The 15616-nt window shown below is 42.7% G+C and overlaps 1 protein-coding gene across 39 annotated transcripts in view; it reads right to left on the reverse strand.

Annotated features, from left to right (window-relative positions):
• The window catches only part of ANK2 (ankyrin 2), a 382481-nt gene that overhangs the window by 94326 nt on the left and 272539 nt on the right, over positions 1 to 15616 (reverse strand). For 33 of the 39 annotated variants that reach the window (XM_055796029.1, XM_055796032.1, XM_055796031.1 and 30 more), the window contains 10 exons: positions 14470 to 14667; positions 11385 to 11483; positions 11116 to 11214; positions 8508 to 8606; positions 7127 to 7324; positions 5091 to 5189; positions 4502 to 4600; positions 2699 to 2896; positions 1139 to 1237; positions 933 to 1031 (listed from right to left, as the gene is read on the reverse strand). In XM_055796029.1, coding sequence (XP_055652004.1) covers positions 933 to 1031; positions 1139 to 1237; positions 2699 to 2896; positions 4502 to 4600; positions 5091 to 5189; positions 7127 to 7324; positions 8508 to 8606; positions 11116 to 11214; positions 11385 to 11483; positions 14470 to 14667 — 1287 coding nt within the window. The remainder of the gene's footprint in view (positions 1 to 932; positions 1032 to 1138; positions 1238 to 2698; positions 2897 to 4501; positions 4601 to 5090; positions 5190 to 7126; positions 7325 to 8507; positions 8607 to 11115; positions 11215 to 11384; positions 11484 to 14469; positions 14668 to 15616) is intronic. The other 6 variants (XM_055796034.1, XM_055796059.1, XM_055796030.1 and 3 more) reach the window with 1 other exon arrangement.

A 15616-nucleotide genomic window follows, 5' to 3' on the forward strand; every position in this document is an offset into this window, starting at 1 on the left:
TAGAAATACAAAGTATGCCCCTAGAAATATCAACAGATTTCTTCACGTTCATCCCAAGACATCCAACCTGAAGCTAGTAGCTAGCTATTGCCTGAAGCCAGTTTTAACTAAGCTGAAGCCCTGCAGCTCTTGAGTTTACCTTCTCTTTCTGATAAGGGTGATGGAATGATACCTGGGATGCAACACACCACTGCTGTCACCAGAACCTCTCTGTGTATACTCAGGAGAGGGACAATTCTTGATACAAAACACATCACATTCAGCTGTTGTGCCACCAGTTTATACTAGAAGAAACTGCTGGAGTCAGTGGATTTTGTTCAGACTTTGGCTAGAGGCAGTCAGTACCATTTCAGTGTAACTGGTCAGTAACACTGTACCCAGATTCCCCTCAAAAAACCCCAAACCTATCTTCAGTAAACTGCATTCCCCCACCACAGCTGCTTCCTCTCCCAAAGTCATACCACCCACACATTGATCAGCTGTAATTCTTCCCACTCTTCTCCCAGCAGATTGGAAAGAACCTGGCATCACCCTCAAAGTGTCTGAATTGATACATATTAGTTTGGCAGCACACTGGTACTACACTGGTATAAACCATGTGTAAATGAGATCAGAAAGAAGCTTGCATTTGTTAGTTTGCAAGTAAAAAAAAAAAAGAAAAAAAAAACCAGAGAGAGAGACAAAATAAATTGATTCTCTATCTCCTTCTTTCATATACCTGAAGAGTTATCTGACTTTTCCTTTGTGAACACCACACAATGAGATGTAGCAGACAGAAAGGATTCCACTACAGCCACGAATCACCGTATGTTGACATCTACCATGCAATAATCATAGTTTCCCAGTAAAAAGGCACCTATGGTATGTATTTGTAGTGCTTGGTTACCAGGTTCACTACGAAGAGCAAAAGCAAGCAATGAAGAATTCTTTACCTTTGTTTTAGCATTGACATTTGCTCCCTGCTTGAGAAGAAAATTCACCATTTTGATGTTTCCATAGTGACACGCCACAATTAAAGGTGTATAACCAAGCTACAATAAGAGAACAAAGAAGTAAAACTGCAAGCTCAGTGGAACATTCCTTTTACAATGGTAGCATCCCTTGGCACACTGGACACAGTAGCCCCTCCATGATTTACCTTTGTCTGAGCATCTTGGTTTGCACCATGCTTTGTGAGTATTTCAGCTACATTTACTTTATCCTCTTGAGCTGCAAGATGTAAGGATGTCAGTCCAGTCTGGAGGTGGAATATACAAAATAAATAAAGAAAAAAATAAGACTAAAAGCTACTTTACGTGAGGAAAGAAATCTAGACTTTCCCACTTCCTCATCTTTAAAACATGAAGAGATCCTAACTATAGCTCCTAAGTATGTGTGTGTTTTTTTAAACAAAATAGAGTTGATGTTTCTCCTGTTCTGGCTCACAAACAGCTCCAAAGCAATTACATCACCATAACCACAGAGTAAGACTTTCAGGCATCAATGATCATGCTTGGATTATATACAATAATGTCACTCGGGTAGCTGAGGAGCCCATTAATAAATTAGGGAATCGCATTCACTGTGCTTCCCACTCCTCAGACAGAAAACGGAACCTTGACAACAGCAGGCACGAGTCAGAAATAAGAAAATATCTCCAGAAATAGATCCCATTCAAAGATACCAAAGAAATGGATGCAGCCTTTAACTAAGAGCTCACTGTGATCACGCACACAGTACTTGCCTGTCAACAAGGCCAGGAACAAATTTTGTAAGAGAAATTAAAATCACCCTATTTCTCTTTGGTTAGGTAGCATAATACATTAATTCCAGACAACAAGAGCATTGAGCTTTCTATTTTGACTTGTATGAACAAAAGCTGCAGGCTTTTGACCTTAAGTAAGTAAGACGTACATATATACCTGGATAAATTTGGTGACCTATGATGTTCTACACTAATGTTTTTTTGGGGGAGAACTTGTTTTCCTATGAAAAAGCTGTCATGTACAATTATTAAAAAAAAACCACCAAGAAAATTGGAAAAGCCCTCCATAGGCTACTCTGTTAATAATGTTGTTTTGCTATTTGCCAGACCCTTCCAATTACTTCCACTTGGAAAGAAGGCTGAAGGGTAAATACATGAGAAAAATTGTCTTTGCCGGCAACAAGACTGAACTGTTTTAGACTGTAACTCTCAGTTTCTGATAGAACCTTTTAAAAGTACCCACGGACCCACAAACTCCAGAATTTTACATTCCTCTTCCTTTGCAGCTAATGTAAAACTTCAGGAGCATACGCAAAACACCTGAGAGATGGCAAGGTTGCAGCACAAAAGAAAAAAAAAAAAAAAATACTGCAGTCCTACCTTCCTGAATGCTCAGAAACTATTTTCTCTTGGTCTGCCTTTCCTCCTGTAACCTCTCTACCAGAGCCAAGCATTTTCCTCTGGTCACAGCAAACAGCTGCAGCTCCCTCTGTGCATTACTCAGTACAGCTATTAATTACATGATATAAGCTAATCAGTCAATACATCTGCCAGTCCTAGATTTCTTCTCACTTCTGCTGTTCACCCACCTGTTGTCACTTCTGCACTTTCAGAAATATGTATATAAGGAAGTGAAGCTGAGAATTCCTGACAACGTGACATCATTCCTGCACTGTACTTTGCATCTTACTGGATACTCCCACCCACAGTACTTCGTCTCTGGCCATGAGTTACCTTTGTTGCCACATGGATATTGGATCCTTTCTCCAAAAGTAAGGTCACCATGTCAGTGTGACCTTCTTGGGAGGCCAAATGAAGCGGAGTGACTCCCTGCTTGGTCAAAATGTTGGTCTCAGCCCCATAGTTCAATAGAGTGGAAGCTATCTGCATCTGGTTTTTCTTGGCAGCAATATGCAGAGGAGTGTATCCATTCTAACACCAGTCAGGAAACAAAATGAGAATAAAGTTAACACAACAGCCATGTAAGCCTAAGAGGTCAGCTACCATAAAGCAGCATTATTTTATGTTACCCTTTATTACTAGATATGAGGGTTCATTACATTTTCAAAGCCAGACATGTCCCACATGGCCCTGCTGTTGTGTTGCTTTGTCCATCTGTTATTTTCACCATCTAAACAAGAACAAAGCCAGCCCTTGCTAGGGTGGGCAGGACTGTTCAGCAGATACCTCCAAATTATCCCCGAGTTTGACACCTACATTTTGAATAACCTATGTTGTAAATATTCACTTTTGACTGATGAGTGACATTCTCAGCGATGAGTGATGGGTGCACACTCTTCATCACATTATGCTTTTTCGGAGCGTGTGGGTAGAGGTGTGTTTGCATATGGAATTTTGATACAGCTCATCACGGCACTGGCTGGAAACAGCAACAGGGAGAAATGTTTTTCTGAGCAAATTAACAATTTAAGCAAAGCAGAATGGCATTGATGGTTCTTTCTGGCAATAAGACAACTTCCCACTTTTAATTGCTTTACAACACACTGTGGGGGAAAATTCTGGGTTACAGCAGACAGTCTCCCTGGAGGTGTTCTGCGGGCTGGTCTATGTTTGGGTTTTGTTTTAAAAGGAAGCTTTACCAAACTATCCTACTGCAACTGCAGCTTTTGCTACTCTGCATGCACCGCGATGGAAACCACAGATCTGATACGATCACTTCACAGACAAGCCGCATTTTTTGGCAGCACATACAACAGCAGCCTCACATGGGGCAGAACATTCTGACATCAGCACCAATCTGGTTGTTATTTTCGCCTTTTAGTAGCCTCTGCCTAACATAGCGATATCATGACACCACTCCTAACCCCAGAATGAATTCTCTGTATGCGTGGTCAGAATATGCATATCATTTCTAATATTACACAATGCTAAAGTGACCTCCAGCTATGACTGAAGCCCATAAAACTGGGCTGAGACACATACTTAGATACACATACATATTTTTCAGTATTTTTCATATTTTACGTTCTTCTTCAACAGAGGTCTGAGGGAGCTGTATGCTAACTCACACAGCGGCCCAGCTTCCCGCCAGGAGCCTCAGGCAGCTCAGCCACTCACCCGGTCCCATCTCGTCCACCCAAAGCCCCCCCAACCCCTCCAGGCATCCCATTCCACTGTCTGACCCCACACACCCTGGCAATTACTTATTTTTTTTTCACAGAACCACGCATCATGTCTGTTGGGAAGGAGCTGTAAGCCCAGCGAGCCCACCGCTGACCACGGCCCCAGGCGCCGCATCTGTGTGTGTGTTAAACCCCCCCGGGTGGTGACGCCGCCCCCTCCCCGGGCAGCCTGTGCCCGTGCCGGGCCACCCTTTCCCTGAAGACGTTTTTCCCGATATCCAGCCTAAACCTGCCCTGGCACAGCCTGGGGCCGTCCCCTCTTGTCCTGTCGCTTGTTCCCTGGGAGCAGAGACCGACCCCCCCTCACAGCCCCTGTCAGGCAGCTGTGGGGAGCGGTCAGGCCCCCCGAGCCCCTCTCCAGGCGGGCTCCCCTCAGGCGGGCGGCGGGGCTCACCTTGGCGGTGGCGTGTGGCGAGGCGCCCTTCTCCAGCAGCAGCAGCGCCACCTTCTGGTTGTCGTAGTGGGCCGCCACGTGGAGGGGGGTGAGGCCGTTCTGTAAGGGCGGTTACGGCGTTAGGCTGCGCTCGGCGGGGGCGGCCGCGTTACGGAGCCGTTAGTGCGGGACGGGAGGGGACAAGAGGGGACGGGAGGGGCGGGGGGCAAAGCCAGGGCAGTGGGCATGGCCAGGGGCGGCGGCCGCCGTTAGTGGGGGAGAAGCGGTGGCGCGGGGTGAGCGCGGGCGGCCGCACGGGTTGTCCCCTCTCAGGGCGCAGGCTGAGGGGATCCCGCCGCGGGGCGCCCCCGTGTTCGCCCTCTCGGGTCTGGGCAGTGCGATGGCCCCGACGCTTCCCGAGAGCCCCGTGGGCCCTCAGCACCCCGTGCCCTCCTGCCAGGGCCGCGGACCCCACACATGGCCATCACCGTGGGGGAGCGCGGCCCTAACAAAGGGCTGCGGTCGCCTTCCGTGTGCGTGTTTCACGCAGCTCTCGCTTAAGGAAGAATCCAAAATGCTGCTGACTTGTTTTTTTCTTTCACAGCAGTACCTTGCCAGCTGAATCGGGAGAGGCACGACGCTGCAGCAGGAGCTTTGCCACTTCCAGGCTCCCGTATTTGGCCGCCACATGCAAAGGTGTGAATCCCTTCTGAAAAAATCCAGGAGACAAAAAGCAGATGTTTGCGTTAAAGGTCAGGCTGACATCTCTCTTCTAAGAACTACATCTTATGTGCTTACTCTTCAAGCTATATTCTAGCTCGCAGAATCAAGTCATACCTGGAAAGAGCATCACCTCTTGAAAGCACTTTGAGATGCATGAAATACAAGAAAATAACTTTTCCTTATATTATTCTGTCTCAAGTACATGCTGTCAGGCTGGCAGACATCTTATCTGATGCAGACTCTACTAGCGACATACACTCTGTGTGTGGGCAACAAAGGCACATGTTCAAATTCCTACTCCAAACCAGCTTCACTTTTTAGTTCCATGATGACAGCTTAAGAAGTATTTCCTGTATCAATTGTTGCCAGTAACAATGAAACACCAACCAAATTCAGTGAGGAAAGCTCCAAACATCATATTCCTCCTTTAGAGTTTGGTGAAGAATGATGTGTACTGGGACTCATGTACCACACAGTCACCGAGTTCTGCCGCAGTCTCTGAACTGCAGCTAAAAAAAAAGTCATGCCTGATTCAATGGCAGTGCTTTTGGAAACACACTGCAACAAGGCTGAAAACCTTGTCTTTTAGAGAGTCCTTTTCTGTATGTTTTAATAATGCTTGTCAGTACAACAGAGGTGTAAGGTCCATGACAAACTAACATGCTCTTTGCTGGATCTTTTAAATTTAAAAGCCGTGTTGATAAGGAAACCCATGGATGCAAGACAGTAGGTGGCAGGTTGCACTGCTGCCCTGACAGCGATTCCAGGGAACTACAATGACCTATTTGACTGACACGTAAGTGATGTGTAACGTTTATTATCATTATCATCTTGTTCCATTAATCCCACCTTAGAAAGGGTTTACATCAGGGAGTCTCAAATATTTCCAGTATCATGAATCACAGGTTTGTAGAGAGATCACCTAGTGGACTACTACATCTCCTATTCATAATTATAGAATGCTCCTGCAGTACTAAAGCAATATAGGAAATTAGGAAAGTATTTAGTGTATTTTTAGCCACTCTAGTGTGATTTAACAGCTGGATAAAAGCAGAACAGCAAGTATTCCCAGTAATCAGTGGATCATAATTTGAAAATTGCTGGTTTAGTCTTCTAAACCCTGGAAGACACCCCATTGTTCAAAAATATGTTTTAAGCTCCAGCTGGAAAATCAGGGGTACTTTTTTAAGACCTAAAACAAGAGTGAGACTTAAATGATCCTCACTTAATCACACATGATAAATTTGGAAAAGCTATCTTGGCACATAATTAATTCTGGTTGCAGCTGTTTTCTTATGCGTTCATCATTCTGCTAGGAATCTATTGGTAAACATTTTTGGCTAACAAAGCAACAAAGATTCTGCAGACTATTTCTTTTAAAACCCCAGACAAAATGGCCTATTGTGTCATATGACACCTCATTTATAGAACCACTGAAAATAGGTTCAGCGTTAGATGCGACGGGACAGATGCTGACTTGTATGTTTTAGGAACATTCCCTTCAGCTAGCACAGATCAGAATTATTTTACTATTTAAATAAACAAGATATTGAAGACTAAGCAGGCCTGTTCCCAAAATTTAAAAAATTTTGGCCAAAAAAGCCCTACCCATAACACAATGGGAAAGAGAGAAACAAGGACTTGGTGTACTATTTAAAACTGTCAGGACCATGTATTTATCACGATCTGCATTTGGCTCCAGTGGGAACCAAACTCCCAACTTCAGATGACAGCAAAACACATCAAAATTTGACTAACTTCCGATACTTTACTTCAGTCTATTGGGTCGCTGTTGATTAAAAAAACAGAAAACCCAAACTAGTTCAGCTTCTTAGTGTGAAAGGACATTCTGCGTGGAACAGGCGTGCGCTGGCACAAGCTACCTGTGCTACTGGAATGCAGGCGTAAAGCATTTTGTCTTACTTTGGTGGACATGGAGTGCGAGGCACCTGCCTCCAGGAGAACTGATGCGACATCAACTTGTCCCTCTCTGGCAGAGATGTGCAGTGGAGTGTACCCATTAGTTGTTGCGGCATCAGGGTGGGCCATGTGCTGTAGCAGAAGCTGGACGATCTCCGTTTTACCCAAGCGAGAAGCAATGTGCAGTGGAGTCTGTTCTTCCTACAACTCAAATCGAGTAGATAATTAGTGCAGGTAGAACCACCCTGAACACACTACTCTGGTTGATCCCAACAGATCTCTCCAGGCATTTGTCTTGCAAAAAATCATAGGAAGTAATAGCACAAAGAAAGGCAGTAACAGAGGGCTCGGGTTAAATTTGCAATGAGCTTCGGCAACGTCTTATTAGAACAGAGAGAACTACAAAGGAAAACACTGTTCTTCTCTTTCATCAAGCAGATAGCACACATCTCACTGTGAGCATCACTTACTCCTCTGTGTTCTTAATCTGTTTTACAACAGCTGTACCTTGCTTTACAAACAGTCCCCTTGGTTTCAAAATCTGGCACTAACTGCTATCAGAACCTCTGCTGTTTGGGTTTAGGACATGGCTGTGCACCTCCTTGCTCAAACAGAATAGCTATTGCTGGTGTGAGTCAGGTGCATTCTAGCTGGGATGGAGTTAATTTTCATCACAGCAGCCCGTATGGTGCACTGTTCTACATTTCTGACCAAGAAAGCATTGATAATGCACCAGTGTTTTAGCTATTGCTGAACAGTGCTTACACAACACCGAGACGTGCTCTGTTTCTCCCTCTGCCGCCCCAGGGAATAGGCTGGGGGTGGGCAAGAGGCTGCGAGGGGACACAGCCAGGACAGCTGGCCCGAGTTGACCCAAGAGATAATCCATACCATATAACATCATGCTCGGCAATAAAACAAGGGGGTGACTTTTTCCAAAGGAGCCACTGCTCAGAGACTGGCTGGGCATTGCTCTGCTGGTGGGAGGTGGTGAGCGATTGCTTTTGCATTGCTTGTGGGGAGGAGGAGTTGGTTTTGTGGTTTGGGTTTTTTTTCTTTAACCTTCACCTATTAAACTGTCTTTATTTCAGCCCAAGAGATTTTCTTGCTTTTGCCCTTCCAGTTCTCTCCCCCATCCCACTGTAGGGGCAGTGAGCGAACAACTGAGCAGGGCTGAGCTGCCAGACAGGGTCAGCCCGCCGCACGCATTCCCTTTGGAAGATCTGTGCAGAAGTAAGTTCTTGTTTTCAGAACTCGTTTTAGGTGTGCTTAACATTGTACCAACAGATCAAATAGAAATGAAATTGCTCCTCCCTAGCTCCCCTGTTTCAGCTATGTTTTTTGAGTAAGATAAAGCAAAGATAATTGTAAGCAGAACACCTACCCTTGCTCGGGCATCAACCAGGGCCCCATTTCTCAGAAGGCAGCGAACTACTTCCACCTGCCCAGCACGTGCCGCCATGTGCAACGCAGTTTCTCCACGCTGCAGAGAAGCAAAAGTGTTTCAGTGTCCTAAACCTCCATGAAGAGACAGAGCTCCGATGGTGTAAATTCCACCCACGTCTGCTTGTGCAGAGACCCGCCTTCCTGCCAGCTGAGGCTCTGGCTTCAGACCCAGCAACAGGTGGTTCAGGAAGGGGTGTGCATCCATGTCGCTGGGCCTGGGTAGGCAATGCCTTTGCAAACTCGGACAAACCTAATCTCACTACAGAGGGCCAGTATGAAAATCCTAGCTTATAGAAAATTCTACTATATAGACGCCTGTGGTCACATATGTTCCCTAGCTTTCTACATAACACTGCATCAGCTTGTGTGCTGCACAGGAGATAAGAATATATTGAGCCTGTCTCTCTCAAGGGATCATGAGGCACATGAGCCTCAAGATGGAAGGGGATATTTTTCCAGATGGTCTCTTCCTGCACACTGTGTGGAGCTGGCAGCATTAAAAGGCCTTGCAATGGCTGTGCACAGCTGAGCCAGCATATGAAATGTGTAAAATCTGTGCTCAGCAGCACGGCTACGTCTGCAGGCTATGGAGTGAATCCTGTTTCAAGCCTTCTGTAGCCCACAGAATCTGAAGGAGAATATGAAGTTTTGGAAAGCTGACTGGAGTGATGTGGAATTTCAGATCAGGATAACAAAGTATGAATGACACATTCAAAGCATTTACTTTTGCACAGGTTTGCAAAGGAACACTGAACGCGAGTATTCCTTGACGATGGCATTTCTAGCTTAATTTTGCACTGACCAACATTCTTTGAGTGCACTGTCCTGAAGTGAACTAAAAGGGTCCCTGTACAGTTCATCAGTATCTAGCACATGAGGTACTGACAGTTCCACAACCAGGAGCTCTGTATTTATCTGTTATGTTATGACAACACAGCAGGACCGATCACTCCTTTGTGTTCATTGTTCCTTCTCCTTACTCTAGAGCTGAAGTATATTCTGTTATATGGCTTTTATGCCCACAACTATCAAGTTGAAGTGTAATCACCAAAATGAACACCCTGCATCAGAATCAGGTATCATGTCTTCTTGTCCTTTGTTTAGATGTAGGAAAAGAAGCAGCCTGAGCCAGTCTACTATTATGAAATTCTAATTAAAGCAAACCCTCTTCACCAGGAGTCAATTTATCTTGTCATTTTAAAATTAACATTATATTACCAGCTGTGATTAATAAGTAGGCAACAAACAAAATCCCAGTCCTAGCTACAAACCGTAATAGAGAATTTCATCTACATAAACTTTATTACCTGAAGAATGAGCTGTTTAAAATGTGAATAAGGTTTACATTTCACACACACTACAGATCAAATTTCTCTAAAGACCCTTTTGTACTTGGATTAGCAATGCAATTTAGCTTTTGGAAACAGTAATTCAACAGGGAACTTCAGCTTACCAAGTAAAAGCCAAGACACCTGTGTAGCATAAATTGTAAAGTGTTAAACTTTGCACAGAAATGTCTGGTAACACAATACTTTTAATTGCTTCCACAATAATTTCTTATTGGCTTTCATATCATCAATAAAGTTTTTATATAAAGACTGCTTCTATAAAAAAGTATGAATGCAGTAAGAGACTGTCAAGAAAAGTCTGTTCTAATGATTCAAGCAAACAACTCTGTGTGCTCAAAATTTTTGCTAGGTTTCGTGTAAGATTTTTCTGAGAAAAACTGATGAGACCACTGTTCCTGGATGACTACATCTTTGTTGTTTTTCTGTTGTTGGGAACACCTACCTATAACCTTATTTACTGGTAAAAGGCTGCTTTCAAAGTGCAGGTGTTCCTAAGTTGAATATTTGTTTATCCTGACAAATATGAATGGTAAGATATCTATGAAATACAGCTCAGAAAACTACCATGTTCCTTTTATTGTTATTCCTCTTGGCAACTAAGCTACTGGTATACAAACACTGATTTCTATGGTAAGTCAGGTTCTGCATTTTGTGTTGCCTCCCAAAGGTCACATTTTCTAGATTTAAGCATGTTCTTTCGAAAGGCACCAGCTCCAGGAATTCCCTGTGTAAGAGGAACATCTTGAATTTAACATTCTTACTTTTTGTTTAACTGTTAGGTTTTAAGCATTTTCTATCCTTTCGCTGATACAAACGACACAATTTCATGGCAGCCAGTGAAACTATGCAAGCAGAAATCGGAGCCATTTGGACTTAATTTCATCCTTCAAAACACAGTCTTTGCTGGGACTTGGCTTATAATCAGTTCTGGATGTATTTGGTGAGCTTTGTCGGTTTCTAAGGGAAACTTTACCTACTCAAGCACTATTGAAGAATACATGAAACCACAGATGGCTTATGATGCATATACAATCACCATTTTCCCCCCTTTGCGAAAGGTGCTAGAATAATTTGTCCTAAAATGCAATAAAGTCGTAAAGTATTGTTAAAATGTGACCTTTGGTTGAGCTACATGGTAGGCCAGACCCTTTTCGGAGGAGGTATTGCACAGATGATTCTAGTCAAAGCCATACTCACAATGTTAGTGACATCGGGAGAGGCTCCGTTCTGCAGCAGAAGGAGGACTATGTTCAAGTGGCCCATAAATGCAGCCACGTGTATTGGTGTGAGGCCCGACTGCGAAACAAAGCAAGAGCAGTTTTACTCCTCTGCATGGGCATAGGGAAGGGGCTTCTTCGTTTAAATAAAACATAAGTGAAAGTGAGGCATGATAGGAGAGAGAAAAAAGGAAGTAAAAAGGGAGAGAGAGAAGGAATGTTTCTTCAGGACACGAAACATTTTTCTACCTCTGTTATAGCCTGGATTGAAGCCCCATATTTCACCAGGAGTTCCATGACTTTGATGCGATTTTTCTTGCAGGCAATGTGCAGTGGAGTAAAACCATTCTGTGCAAAAGACAGTCATGTTAGTTAAAAACATGCAGCTACAGTTTCCACACAGCTGCATGCTGACACACTGGGAGCAGAAGTGTTAGAGTACCAGAAGCAACTGTTCCTTAAACACAACAGGTTATGAATTACAGACATCTTCCAGTAGTCTGAGGCAGAACAAAGCAGCAGTGCTGCTTTCTTCTCAGGCAATGGAGAGAAACTGAACTTCCACCTCCAAAACCCAAACACAGGCATGCCCGCTCCGACTTTCAAGTGTATGTGTGTGCACATGTATGTATGCAGTTCCAAAGGTTACACACGTCTATATGTACAAATGACTTAAAGTGGTTTCCAAGATTAGCTAACACAAGGAAAATGTAAGAATTTAGAGTGATCACTTTGAAATCAGTTAAGTGTCTTTTGAAATGTATAAAGCATATTCTGTACCTCTCTAGGAAAAGAACAGAGGTTCCACCTTACTTTGTCTTATTAGAATATCTTGTAGTCTAAGCATCTATGTGTATTTATTTTTACATTTACGCATCAATCTACAGTATCTTATATTCATGTCTATGTGCACATGTGCATTCTGTGAGGTATCTTAAATAAATAATCACTACTTTAGCCATGGTTTCATGATACAAAGTGTTCACACGTGAAGTATTTGTGGCTCCCTTTCCTTTATTCCTGCCCTGCTGAGTCGTAAGGCATTGTAAGCAAGGTGTCAGCCTTGATCTGGATTAAAACAAAATGGGGCAGGGACAGGAATGAATGACAGGTCGGGAAGGGAACATCTAAAAATCAAGATTGCAACCTAGCATTTTGTTTTGTGAGACAGTAGTTTTCGTGTTGTGCTTATTATATGCACATATTCATTTCTTTGGAAATGCTTATTCAGTAAGATCGAAGCCCAGATCAAAGCATGTCTTCATACTCTACACTGTAATACATGCTTTGACTTCAAGCTTTTTTTATGTACTATTATAGTTAACGCAGGTTAGGTGTGTGCCTAAAGCTAAGCAAACACATTATTTCACCATATGTGAAAAGCACAGGTAACGCTTTTAGATAATGTTGAAGAATTCCTGTGTTCTAATGAAAAGGATCAGTATTACTAAACAACCAGCAGTAGACAGAATTTATCAGTGAAATCTTAGCTCATGGGAAGAGGCATGTGACAGATTATTCTACAGAAAGCTTCTGTTAGGGGAAATGTTAATTACTAGCTCATTTGAAGGTGCTTTAAAGCATATACAAACTGAAAAAGCTAAGAACTCGTATAGTGCTTGTATCCCCAAATAATTTTGCAAACATTAACAATTATTTTTTTATCTATCTGAAAGTGGATTATTTGTAACATTTATTCCATCACAGGACTCTGCTGAAAATTACTACTACTATTAGCCTTCTCCAATTTCTAAAGAAAGAATCAAACCCATTAGATATTTTACCTCCCACACAATATATCTCAATATATTTCACAGGGAGTTTTACTGTTTCAGAAGTTTCCATATTTTCACTTAATTTTACTGCTTGAGTTGATTTAATTTTCCTACTTCTATTTCAGTGAGGAACAGTTTGATGGGGGAGAGGAGAAGGCAGAAAAAATGTATCACTAACAGAAACTATGAGCATCATTTAGTATATTAAACACTATAAACAACCCAGAGGCGACAAGTCCCTGATGGGAGATGAAACAAGAGTGAGGGAAAAAAAAAGAGTCTGGAGGGAAGAGAGTAGAAAGGCAGCGGCCTGAGGGTGTTCTCATTTCATTTCAGATGTTTCTCAGGGAGGGAGGCAGGGAGAGGAACAGAAAGTATATTTCTGGTCATGGAAAGGAAGAAAAAAAATATGTGAGGGCTAGCATACAATGTGTATGTGTGGGTAGCTGAGGAAAGTACAGCTAAAGATAAACAGAAGACTGAAAAGAAAAACAAGAAAGGATGAAAACAGCATCGAAAAAGATCAACCAAATGAACTTGATGCTGAGAAAGACAAAACAAGAAAAGTGTAAGAGGAAGCCAAGAGGCGTTATGGGATATGTGGGTATAGAGAAGCCAAGAAAAATGAGAGGGCCGAAAAAAACTGTTTCAATAAAAAGGGAAGTAAATAAGGATATAAAGGAAATAAAAAGGAAGTAAGGGAAGTACAGATAGGGGAAGCCTTCACAGGAAAACACAGGCTCATACTGAAGGCAAGAAGCTGGGGCAGACGTCAGAGTGGCCAGCAGTGGAAGTTCTGTGGAGGCACTGAATACAGCAGGCAACGGCAGACTTCTTGCCATGCAGAAGTGTCTCAAGTGTACACAGTCTCTTTCTTTCCCCCACTGACTGTAATATATCAGTGTCTTAACTTCCACCCAGCTAACAGTTCAGGGGGACACTTCCTATTAGAGAATATTGGAATGTTGTCTGGGTTTGGATAAACGTTCTTGAAAGCTTTATATGTTCCCGAAGCCAAAAATGATGTTTTTCTCTCAGTTAGGGGATAATGGTCTGGTCAGTGAGTGTTTTCCTGTAAGCATCAGAAAAACTGTTTTTTGAAAAGGAAGGGAAGTGGCACCTAATAGAGGGGAATGTTATGATTTGATAAATGCAGAAATACTAGCTTTTCAATATATTTTCTCTGTGCCAATTAACTTACTGATTCAGTTGAAAGTTTTGAAATTGTGTATCGTATCATACAGTATGGAAAACCAAACCTTTAATTCAGTAAAATAGCAATGCATACATTAGCATCAACTAGAAATGGCTTTGATTTTAGGAACCCCGTAGAGCTTCCAGACCTTATACAACAGCCACTTGTCACAGGACATGGTCCATCACTAGGCCTAAGCACACGAGACAACACTGGTAACCAGCAGGCGTGACAAACCCTGTTGTTACTGCAACTATTTAAGGTCGTTGGGAGTCTGTTGGCAGTTTTCATTTAGCTTTACTGGTAAGAGCTATTCATCTGCCCTGGATAGGTTGGTTACATGACACAGGTGGGACAGGTTTACCAGGGCACGAGCATTGGGATTTGCTCTCTTGTCCAGAAGGAGTTTGGTGACACGATAGTGGCCGCAGTGTGCGGCCACATGGAGGGCGGTCAGGTAATCCAGCGTGACATCGTCCACAGGAGCTTTGTGCTGCAGTAGATGTTTGACGCATTCCACATGGTCACCCTGGGCCGCCATGTGAAGTGGAGAGAGTCCATTCTGCGGCAAAAGAAAATGGCACAGTAACTTCTAGTAACTCTCACTCAGATCGTGACACATATTAGAAGGATGCCATCATGAGTTTGCAGGGTACCCCTACACTGAAACAGAGCCACATCTGAGCTGGAAAAAAAAAGCTGGAAAAAGCTATAGCCACCCCTCCCCTTCCAGCAAATACAGGCAAATTTAGAGGACCATTACATAACTACCTAAAATCAGAATTTAATCAAAACAAAAGAATCTAATGGTCTTGCTTCATGATATAATAAAACATATCTTGACCTTAAAAGACAGTTCCAGGGATACTCATAACAGTAAGACATAGGTTGTATGTTAATTAGCACCTACTTACCATTCATCATATTTATTAAGAAACCTATTTTTTTTAAGTGCTCAATGAAAAAAAAAAAATTATATTGGCAAACCTGACCCCTGAGCTTCTGGGAAATGATACTTTCAACTACCATCATGGTTGGACCTTTTGTTCAAACCATAACACTTGCAGGGCAGTGGAAGCAGAGGTTTTATAGCCCTGTCTGGCTTTAATATATCTTTTTGTAAATATTCAAGTCCATGGAAGGTAGACAATTAAGAGGAAAGAGAACTGTTGCTATTAATATGTATAACAAGTTATTTTCAGAAAAAAATCGTTTTAATATTTACATATTTGTCTGTCTCCAGTTTGGAACTATCTATTTCACTTAGAAGCTAAAAGTGGAAGTTGTTTTTAAATCTAATTCCATTTTACACACAATAATGTACTTTAAGAGCGTTGTTTAAAGACAGACTATAACTTACAGACTTGAATGAGAAACTGACTGTCACCTGGAAGGAGGGAATTATTCACTGCACAGTTCTGCTTTGCTCAATCCTTGACACAGTGGGGACATCCAGATGCTGCCACAGCAATGCTGGTATTTTGTCCTGATGGGCAACATCTGCCTTTGAA

The sequence above is a fragment of the Falco peregrinus genome, chromosome 2 (genome assembly GCF_023634155.1).
Source record: "Falco peregrinus isolate bFalPer1 chromosome 2, bFalPer1.pri, whole genome shotgun sequence".
NCBI lineage: Eukaryota > Metazoa > Chordata > Aves > Falconiformes > Falconidae > Falco > Falco peregrinus.